The 11,567-nt window shown below is 35.6% G+C and overlaps 1 protein-coding gene across 1 annotated transcript in view; it reads left to right on the top strand.

Annotated features, from left to right (window-relative positions):
• Positions 1-28: 28 nt before the first annotated feature.
• Positions 29-11,567, top strand: part of Smp_161560 (hypothetical protein) — a gene marked incomplete at both ends in the record, with an annotated part of 29,975 nt that continues 18,436 nt past the window's right edge. Inside the window, 4 exons of the mRNA XM_018790613.1 lie at positions 29-127; positions 2,014-2,149; positions 3,625-3,839; positions 10,354-10,515. Coding sequence (XP_018646127.1) covers positions 29-127; positions 2,014-2,149; positions 3,625-3,839; positions 10,354-10,515 — 612 coding nt within the window. The remainder of the gene's footprint in view (positions 128-2,013; positions 2,150-3,624; positions 3,840-10,353; positions 10,516-11,567) is intronic.

The following is an 11,567-nucleotide window of genomic DNA, read 5'->3' as shown; positions in this document are numbered from 1 at the left end:
AAAGTTCTGCTTTTTATTTGTATAGAAGATGAAACCACTGTTAATTCCTGGAGTTCGACTTGTGGATTTGGATCATGATGTGGTATATGGAACAGGGGATGTAGGAATAACCATGCCGTCTGTTTTAGTATGTTTAATATATTTATACTGGTGTTTCTACCTACTAATTGTCTTCTATTTGCACTAAAAATAATCATTTTGACGTATTATACCTTAATATAAAATTCACATTGATTCATCAGGTAATTAATGTAATACGCACAAGCGTTTTGGTCTACTTAGAAGTTGGCAGATAAGAAATATTTATTGGATGCGAATCTTAGCAAAGTACAGTTTATTTTTAACATATTGCGTGGAGTGTTTGAAATCATTTTAATGCTTATGAAATATATACGTTTATTGATATAAAGTTTAGGTTATCGACAAAAATGTTCAATTAGTACTTAACAGGATAGAACTTCGGTTCCAGCCCTCACGTTTCACATCATTTTATCAAGAAAAAGTCAGCATGAGAAATAAAAAGAATTGAAAGCACCAATTTAAGAATCAGTAGGGAACTTAAGGTAAAGAAACACATGAAATCAAGGAATGAAGACTGAATAAATATTCAGTATTCGACAATTTAGGAAACATGCGTAGTAAACTAATCTGCACCTCAATTTCAAATCATATCGCCAGACATCTTCAACCATTAGTTAGAGTTTCTCACAGACTCTAACTAAATCACCTGAAAAGTACTTCACCGTTCAGACGAACTCTGAGTTATCTGGAAGTCCGTGTAAATAAACGTTGTTACTGGTCCCTAACCATATATAATGACTATTTTGCGGAACCCGACCACGGAATCTGTACCTACTCCACCAGCCAATGGCTTCATATACATCAATCCATAGTTTATATATGTGGTGTTCAGTAATTTTTATTCCAATCGGCAAAATTTGGAGGGAAATCCATATTTTACTGCTTTTTTGCCTTACGTCACTAACATGTGTGTAATTACATAACTGGGTATCTTTTAATTTAACACCGGGGTGTTTAACTATGGAATTTCAATCTTGGAGAAAGAGTTAATTTCAATATCATGCAAAAAATAACCGAAAACTTTATAGACATCAATACCAAGATTGAATTTGTTGGTTTCAAATAAATTGAGCATTGGGTAGAAAGTTAATGATAAATATATTTTTGTTATACCGCAATAAATAGAAAAATTATATTTTCGATGTTTCGTGACTTTAATGTAGGCCACTTCTTCAGAGTAAATAAACAACTGCGATTAAATTAGCACAAGTTTCAAACTTGTATTTCGGACGACGGGCATTGTGATGGTAGTAGGTATTCCATCGTTAAGCAACTGATGAATCATTCCATCACAGCATCATGTTTGTTTGTTGTTCATATCTTCTCACAGAATTAATACCTAAAATTTCATGTGTGAGTATGATTTTACCGCCTGATAGTAATTTCGCTAAAAAGATATCCCTTTTCTGAACTTTTCTTATTAAGTAATTGTTTGTCTGTCAAATGCATGAATGAGGTTATGCATAAAAGTGGTTGAGGTGGTATACATAATTTATTTATACCCAAGAAGTTAATATCACTAAATGAATTTAATTTACTATATAGTTGGTAATAATTTTGTTATAATAAGTCTTAGCAACAAGATACTACTATGAAATATGTGTGTACCGTACTGTAAGGATAAAATTGTTTGAAATAGATGTTTATTTCTTTTTTAATTAGTTTTACTTTTTCGATGATAAATCGAGATTCCTATCTAATTATTGATATGGAAGCAAGAAAATTTACCGATGATATTACAATTAATGTGGGTTTACATTGATGGCTGTGACTTTTTTATACTCATGCAATTTTATTTTTACACAGACATACTGTTTTTTTCGTTCACATTTATTATTTCAGTCTTAGAAATGAGTTCTCAGATTATTCAATGACATTGTAAACTGCTGTTAATGATCCTTGTTTTATTTCGATACTTTATCTTTTTTTCAGCGTCATTGGTTGATTAAACGGTGTAATGCATCACACAGTGCAATTTTACGGCATATACGCTCAACAGAAAATGTTGCTTCAACTGCTGCCTTACTTCTAGCTCGACCATACTTAGAACTGATGGCTATTCTTCTTGGTAAGGTTACTATTTTTTGCTTCGTAATTAAAAATGATTTCATAGTGAATTAATTCTACTTACAAAAAAAATAAAGAGACTGCAATTATTGGAAAAGCACATCACTCAATGTGTTCATCCACAATATAACCAGGCGGTTTGTACCAATTATTTTGAAGTTATTAAATCATCAATTCCTGGAGAAATTTTGTCGGATATCTACTTAATTTCGATAATGATTATATTTTTATATAATTCAATTTGTTTCAGACAAAACTAGTTTTTGCACTTCATCAGGAAGATAGTCACATATTTGTAAGACTATTCGATCAAATTTTGACAAGAGTTTGGATAGATTTGTTCATGCACATCTGCAACTTCACATAGTGATCAGCACAGGGTCTTCATCCCATGTGTGTACAACACCGTTTTTAGATTACTGAGTTATAATGCAATGGGCCACTTATTCATTTTCAAGTCAGTTCGTGATATGACATGATTTTTATTAAATGTGACTGAGTTGCTGGCTTATTCTCTGCTTAGTTGACTCCTGAGTTCATGTCTTTTTACATATTCTTTCTGGAATCTATCTCAAATTAAGTCATTAAGGGGTTAGATGATTTTATTAAAATGTTTGCAATATTCCGTTAGATTTCATTACGAACTTATGTCAACGGATATTTAATGCTCTTTATCACAAGTGGACTGAAGTTTAAACTGTTGAATGTTGAGTTTTGATTTATCGATTGTTAAATATATTCAGAGATATATAGGACAAAAAAGTGGTGTTCCCATATTTGGGATTCAGCTATGGCAAATTAGTATTTACGCGGGGTTAAATTAAGAAAAAGAACTCTCTAAATGTTACAAATGCGTTTTTGGTGTCACAGATACGAGGCTATAAATATCAACACACGATTTACAAGTGAGAGGGGTGGACTGATGAATGAGATACAAGATTGAAGCTTGTACAATCCATCGTATGTACGCAAATCTAAGTAAATACATAAGGCGGTAGAGCGTATCCAATATTTTTTAAAAGGCATCATTGTATTCCAATTAGCGTGTATTCGGTTCTATTAATGGTAATATATAATGTTATTATTACCCAACTAAAGTTTTCCAGTTCCAATTCTTTTGTTTCTAATATTATAAATATACTCTTTTTACCCTTTTCAAACCACTAGTTACTAAGAGTGTTGTATACCTGTTCTCGTTTTTCTAGATATTATCCATAAGAAGGTACCAAATTACTCCATACATTATATGAGGCTTGCATTACAATTTTAGACTGATTAAGCCTTCAGACAATTACACGTGATCGGTTTATTCTTGTTGAGTCTGTTAGTTAAGACAATATTTTTAATCGCTACTAGCTGACAGTTTGTTTTGAAATCATATTTGTGGTAATCAATGCCTCTTACTTATTGTAAACGAATTTTTAATCTGATTATGATTATTAATTTACTACATCTTCTTTGTATTTTCCTAAATAGGCCGTTATCGATCAGCACTGCAACATAATGAAGTTTCTACATCTGTCGATCTTTTACCAATACAATCACCAAATGACGAAAGTCGATCACAAGATAAATTTGATCAACCTCGTATAGGTGGATGGTTTTTCAACCGTGCTGTATTTGTTACTTCTTGTGGTCATGAATTACAGCCGTATCTTACAGAACTTTTAAATTCTCAAATGGTGATACAAGTTAGTTGATCTGATAATCGTTTAATTGTTTATACTCTATTTACACCTATATATCTGTTATTTGGCATAGACGCGAAATATTGGCACTTAGTAGAACTGGAAGGTAAAGAAATAATATTTACTCAAATAAGATTAGGAGTGTTTGTTGAATTTCTATCGACTTGTGAAAATTCACTTTTGGGTAACTGTTTATGAAGAAACTTATCACTTTCACATCATATAAAGTTATTTGTTGTAAAATGGACCAATAATAAGAGCTATGTGATGGAAATTCATTATTTCACGAATATTCTACTTAAATAAGTCAAAAGATTTTTCTAATTGTCGTTTTTAATTGCTAAATAGCTCACGTGCCATTTCATTAGGCACCATGGATGAGTGATGTTCTAGGGGATCCATCGTTGCTTAGGTGTAGGAAATAGGCCTACTGAATTTTTTGTCTTTTCAGCAGTGGGGCACCTGAATTATTAGTTGTTAGAAGGCACAGCACAAGCTTAATTGGCTTTGTGTAGACTGATGTGGAAAGTCAATCAGAAGTAACCTAATGAAAAGGTCAATCGATGGCAATTAAAAGTGACCTAAAAGACAAGTACATTTCATTGGCTAAGAAATTGATCAATTTCCTAAAGATTGAAGTGATATATATGTATATGAATGAGCATTGGTGCATTTTATTCGGCAGCCAAATACACTTTCTCTCTCAAGTAGTCAATTGGGGGGTTATGCGCGCAGCACGCCGTGTATCAGCACCAGAATCTGGACATCGTCCGTAACAACACAGATCGCTACATCGATATTTTGATTTGTATAACTAGAACCAATCTGTAAAACAATGTGGTTTTTATAATATTATCACGAGGATCTATTCTGTAATTTTTTTTCAATGCATGACATTATTTATAGTTGTCACTAATTTTACCACTTGAAAAGTTTCTATTATTGACTCTTTTTTATTCTACTTACATATGACTACTAATAGTAAACAGGAAGTATATTTAAAAATATAATGCTTTATGATGATGATGACGACGATATAAGCATTCACGTAATTAATTCGACTTAATGTCGTAATAACAGTGCGATAAGTTATATTTCAGAAGTGAATTTACTAACCTTCAAAAGAGTATTTTTTTTTAGCTCAACTCGACTGAATTAATGAGCTGATGCTAATATACTCAGCCTAAACCGGTACATTTTTTGTGATAGGTAATGATGCGTATAATCAGACCGTCTAAATCAAAGTAAACGATGTTTGTGTATATGCAACCCATTAATTTAAAGTTGGGTTCATTAACAACTACCAAACCACTAGTCCACCGTATGTTTTCATTTCAATCTTTATTTGGTTTATGAGAATATACTGAATAAGTTATCTGTAATATTCAGTGCTTTTCCCACCAAATTCTTTCGTGTTAAAAATTTCAAGTTATATAACTTAAAGTATCATCTAACGTTATAATCCTGGAGTCTTTTCGGTAGATTCGACTAGTCATATTAACACTACTACGTATTATTAATTGTATGTTTACTTCATTCATGATTATCACTATCACTACATTGCCATAAATGCTATAACTCAAATTTTAGTGAACTTTAACTATGCTTTATGTATCATTGGTTCTACACATGTTTATCTATGTTGCTCACAGTTAACAGTTTTATCACTAACTAAAGCAATTTACTAGCCATATTTATACAATTAATAAACCTTGAAATTCTCAATAAAACTACTGTCTTCCATGTACTTATGTCATTATTGTAATTATTTTCAGAACATAAAGCTATGTGTGCTCACTACTAGCTGATGTCGACAGTTAATTCCCAGAGTTTAAGTAAGGAGCTGTGACCAGTGAAGTGTCGTATGTGAAGCAGTTACGTACCAATGAGATTAAGAGTTGTTTGTACAGTATTGAGAATTAGTTGAAGCTAAACTTATGAACGATTATATTCCAACTCAGTAATCTAACGTTTAAATGTTTGCCTCAAGATATGGAAGTCTTGGTTTTAATTCTCACTTAAGTCGTGAATGCACATGGCTGAGGAGTTTTATTCTTGGACCAAAAAATGTTCAGTGTTTCTTAGTTTTCAATGGTTGTCTAGTCAGGATCACTACTTGATGTAGATCCATCGTTTTAATTTCTAGTCCACTTTATTCTCACAATGATATATAGGAGTCAGTCATATATATATATATATATATATATATATATATATATATATAACGATTGTTACATATTGTTAATCGATGTGCACATATTCTACAAAGTGTAAATACATTAAGCATGTGTAATTTTGGTTGTTTGTTCATTTGACATTATTAATATTCAAAATGCCAGTCATTCAGTTATGTATAATACAACCAACTTACTTATCTAACTGATTGTTTATCTCTTTAGTCTTAACCATTTTTCAGATACTCATAAATTATATCATTGGTATACTGAATCGTATACTTGATTTTCTAGAGTGAATAATTAATGACTAATGTATACGCTGATTTTTGTTGTTCAGTTGGAAATAGAAGTCATTTTTCAGCTTGTTGATTACTTCAAATCGTTTAGTAATCAGTTATATAATCTTGTATCTTTTCTATCCTAAATTCAACCATCAAAACTGTTATAATTAAATTGAATCTATAATCCTGAGTTTTAAGTATTCAATTCTCAATAAGTCAACCCTACTATTGGTGTAATATATCTAAGTTATAGTCCATTGTCTAAATATTTCCTGTCAAGATATATCTTTTATCACAGACATTTTACTCATTTACTTAAGTCTGATCCGGTAGTTTTGACGTTGGTTTATTTGATTCATAATAAATAATGTAAGGTAAGATTAACTTTTAGTGACCCTTTATCTGGCTCCAATAATTGCTGCCGAATATATATTATTTATTTATTTAAACTCATATATATTGGTACAAAAGGGCACCAGATACATATGCGCCACACAAAATAATGAAAATAGGAAGAGAAGGGATGAAAAGATAAGGCGGACTGAAATGTACAACTGGAAGACTCTTTCAGTTAAGAAAGTTAGAACCACTCTTTATGAAGAAAGTAGAAGAAGGTTACAGCAGGCTCGCCACTGACTTCTATTCTGAGCCATATCTGATAACGTCTCTAGCCACTGTGTTGCACCATCTCTCGGACCCCAGCCAGGGAGTCGTGAAGGACCAACAGAAACTAACCCTTTGCAGCTTTCTTTCATACCACGACACCATGTCATACACTGACCACCTCTCCGCTTTTCCCAACCAGTCCCAGAGTCGGCAAATAATGCACGACGTGGAAGTCTCTGGGACGACATTCGTAGAACATGTCCAAGCCACCGAAGTCGGTGTTTCAAGATGGTGACACCAATTGAATTATCGTCTCTGTGCCCGAACACACGATGCCGAACCTCTGCATTATTAACATGGTGTTGCCACTGAATATCAGCAATCCTTCGGAGACAACGATGATCGAATTTATTTATTTATTTATTTATTTAAACACATATATATTGGTACAAAAGGGCACCAGGTACATATGCGCCACACAAAATAATGAAAGTAGGAAGAGAAGGGATGAAAAGATAAGGCGGACTGAAATGTACAACCAGAAGACTCTTTCAGTTAGGAAAGTTAGAACCATTCTTTATGTAGAAAGTAAAAGAAGATTGCAGCAGGCTCGCCACTGACTTCTATTCTGAGCCATATCTGATAACGTCTCTAGCCACTGTTTTGCACCATCTCTCGGACCCCAACCAGGGAGTCGAACACAGAGAGACGTCTAACATCCTCAACTCAGAGAGGCCAGGTTTCACAAGCATAGAGCAAAACTGCTCTCACCGACGCGTTGTAGATCCGACCTTTTACAGCCAGACTAACATCACGAAGGCGCCAAAGATGGCCCAGATTGGCATAAGCCGCTCTGGCTTTCATTATACGTACATCGTTCTCATCACTCACGCCACCACCAGCACTTATGTAGCTACCTAGATACACGAACTTCTCAACTACTTCAATCTGCTCACCATCCAGGGTGAGTACAGGATGAGAGTCCTGGCAGTCTTGTAGGAGTAGTTTGCACTTGGAGGGTGCAAAGCACATGCCGTACCTGCGGACACTGATTGCCAACTGATTAAGTGCGGATTGCATGCCTTGGGCATTATCGCACAGTAAGACAATATCATCCGCATATTCAAGGTCGAGAAGTCGTTCTCCAGGCAGCAGATCCACACCGCCATTACTTACATCCATCAGAGCTGTTTCCAGGATGTCGTCGATGGCAAAGTTGAAGAGGAATGGTGAGATTGGGCAACCCTGTCTAACCCCACTGCTCGAATGGAACAAGGGAGAAAGATGGTTGTATGCCCTCACTCTGCCTGAGGTGTTCGTATACAGGGCCTTTAAGATGTTAATGAACTTCTCAGGCACACTCTTCTTCAATAGACAATCCCAGAGAACAGTCCTGTCCAACGAATCGAAGGCAGCCCTGATATCAAGAAACACTACGATTGTTGGCCTGCGATAAGTATGACGGTGTTCTAACATTTGTCGGAGGGTGAAGATGTGATCAATGCATCCTCGACCAGAACGAAAACCAGCCTGCTCCTTGCGAGTCAATCGTTCTCGGGTTTTAAACAACCTACGAAGAATGATAGAAGCCAATAGTTTGAACGCAATCGGAAGTAGACTTATCCCCCGATAGTTATTACAGGAACAACGTGAACCCTTATTAAAGATAGGGACGACTATCGACTCATTCCATGATGTTGGAACACTTTCTTGCTCCCAAACCTTTGCAAACAACACAGTCAATTCCTTAGTCAGAAAGTCACCACCATCTTTAAAAATAGCTGGAGGTAAGTCATTTGGGCCCGGTGATTTGTAACGTTTCAAGAGTTGGAGTTCCTTGCGGACTTCCGCCTCGTTTGGTGGATCAGTCGTCACCGGCCATGGGGGGCAGGACAAACTGGTTGATGTTGCCGGAGCAGCAGGCCAGTTGAACTGCCCTTCGAAAAATTCCGCCCATCGTCCAAGACGTCGAGAGATGTTAGTGATTGGCATCCCATCATCCTCGTAGATTGTTTCACTCACACCAGACTTCTTGCTGCCAGTGGATCGAATGAGTTGGAAGAGCATCCGACAGTTACCAGATGTAGCTGCTGCTTCCATCTCATTAGCACGCTCCGACCACCAGGCTTCTCGGTCCTTACGCAAGCTTTGCCCAATTTCATTACGTAACAGCCTTCGTTTGTGGTCATACTCACGGTCACCCGGAGTAGACCGACGGGCTTCCATCAATTGTAAGGAGCCAGAAGAAACCCAGTGCTTGTGAGCGGGACGTTTCGCGAAGCTGCAAGCGGCTTTACTCGCCATTTTCATGGCGTCGTGAAGATGCAACCAATGCTCATCTATAGGATCCTGGAGCCCATGTGCACCATCGGTTTGGAATCAGGGTTTTCCAACTCCCCTAGGTGAACGCACCGTGTCCACCAACCCGGTTAAAGCGCCGGACATTCGCTTTTCGTCCTCTCAATTTCGTAAACAACAGTAATGCCACGAGAAGGCAGTGAGTAGGACTTCCCTGATAGAGGCTATATATTCGCGTGGTCATGTGAGAGCATTTGGAGAGGGAGGGCGGACTCTTCCCACTCTCGGCCGTACCAGGGCATTTGGGGGCAAAATATCGATATTGCGTGGCAATCTTCCACTGCATGTGGATTCTCATACTAAAACAGACTAATGCCACTACATTTTTAGCAAATGTACTCTAACACATTGTTTATTGTAATACAATTGATGTGACGATAAAAATAATCATATTTCTTCTAATTTATTTTTGGGTCCCACATGGTCATACCGTAAGAGACAGGAGAGCAGTTGTATTGATCTTGTCCGAGCATTGATTGGATCACTTAGACTGTTTATCTAATACCAATGACCTTCGGCTAATGAACGACACGATTTTAGTGAGATGACGGCCAAGAATAATACTTTATAACCGTTAGTCCAAAAACAGTTTCCCACACTCTCTCGCCCGGCAGCTAGAATAGAACACAATAGCGCAAGTAGACAACTCCTAACTATACAGTTTGAATTTATGAATCGCTCATACAACAATATCAAGTAAAATCCTGACCACACATCAACGTAATTAAGAATTTACAATGCGGACATAACTACGCTATTACTGGGAAAAAGACTGAGTAATGGGTCTGTCACAAAGTAACAGTAACTTAAGAAAGGTACAACACATGATCACAGTTTATGCATCACGAGAAAGCTTGTAAGTAGTGGAATACGAAAGAACAAAAATTTAGTTATTTGATAATTATACACATTTGCTTCATGTGGGACAGTTCTGAAGACTTAATTTTAATTAATACTTATCCTGTTATAGCAATTATGTTATCTGAGTACCGAATAACATTTAACTTTTACTCCAAACTTTTTCAACATAATCATTAAGATTGAAAAATAATGGTTTGTTTTCTTTCTCTTCATCATATTTTAAACTTTCTAAAGTTTTTTGAATCACGTGTAGCAGTTTTGAATTCAGATATGGCGTTTATTCCACCAGATGATTTTGAAGATATTATCGACCATGTTTCCATCCCGAAACGTTCTGGTGGATTAAATGATCTACTGAATTTTGGTCGAACTGAATTTGATAAAATAACTCGAAAAGTAAGTTTTCCAAGGGAAAAGTCCAAATACAATTTACGTAATCTTATGAATGACTGGAAGTATTACTGCTTTTAGTGATGATTAACATTGGTACTAAAAATCCACGTCAATTTATTTTTGATATTATTTAACTGAATAATATTTCTTTTATGGTTTGATAATATGTTCATTAAAACAGGAATCCAGCAGTTTTGTTTTTGAATTCTTGGTTATGTTTATAAAAATCTGCTGAATTGTGTAGTATTCTTCATGTTTCAAGTACTGATTATTAGTATTTGTAGTGCGGTATCTTAGTAAGTTGATGCGCAAAGTTTTCGGTTAGTTGACTGTAGGTTTGAAACATCACTTTACGTACTTAGATTTGGACAGCCGAATCAGTATTACTGTCTTTCTTACTCCAAAAATGTTGGACGGTAGCTCAATGGTTAAGGCGTTTGAGTTTTAGTCACTAGACAACCGCGCAGTACCAATATTCCTCACATTGAGTGTGGCTCGAAGTTAAGTGCACGAGTCTGTAACCTGATAAATGAATTATCCATATCAGGAAATCTTCATACAAACAGTATGGCTCAAAGCCGTGTAAATAAACAGATTCTTAGTAAATGATTCCTACAAAAAATAATGTAGTCTTTTTGAGAATGATTCAATATTGTTGCTGGATAACATGCTTCGATATCCGGTGGATTCAATGGAGCCGGTCAATTCAAAATTGTTCCTTCCACCCATGTAATTTTGAATGAATTGAGCATTGGGTAGATTGTTATAAATAAATAATATATTTATAAACCCCCCAATGGGGTAGAAAAATTAGATTTTCTGACGTTTTTTGACTCATTAAAGGCCACTTCTTCAGAGAAAAAACAACCAAATTATCATTAATCCAAGTATATATAGTCTAAGATTAATGTCAAGCTGCCCGCGCGTGACTCCAATAATTAGTAACATCTTTGCGAAGAAATGACACGCTAACGCTGCTTGAGTCCTCTGGATGAATTAACCAGCTTATACCATCGCATTTCTCCCAAGTGTACTCTCTTTCTGACACAAATGAA

The sequence above is a fragment of the Schistosoma mansoni genome, assembly GCF_000237925.1.
Source record: "Schistosoma mansoni, WGS project CABG00000000 data, supercontig 0049, strain Puerto Rico, whole genome shotgun sequence".
Lineage (NCBI taxonomy): Eukaryota > Metazoa > Platyhelminthes > Trematoda > Strigeidida > Schistosomatidae > Schistosoma > Schistosoma mansoni.
Note: the sequence above shows the minus strand (reverse complement) of the source record. Positions and strands in the feature narration are given on the sequence as shown.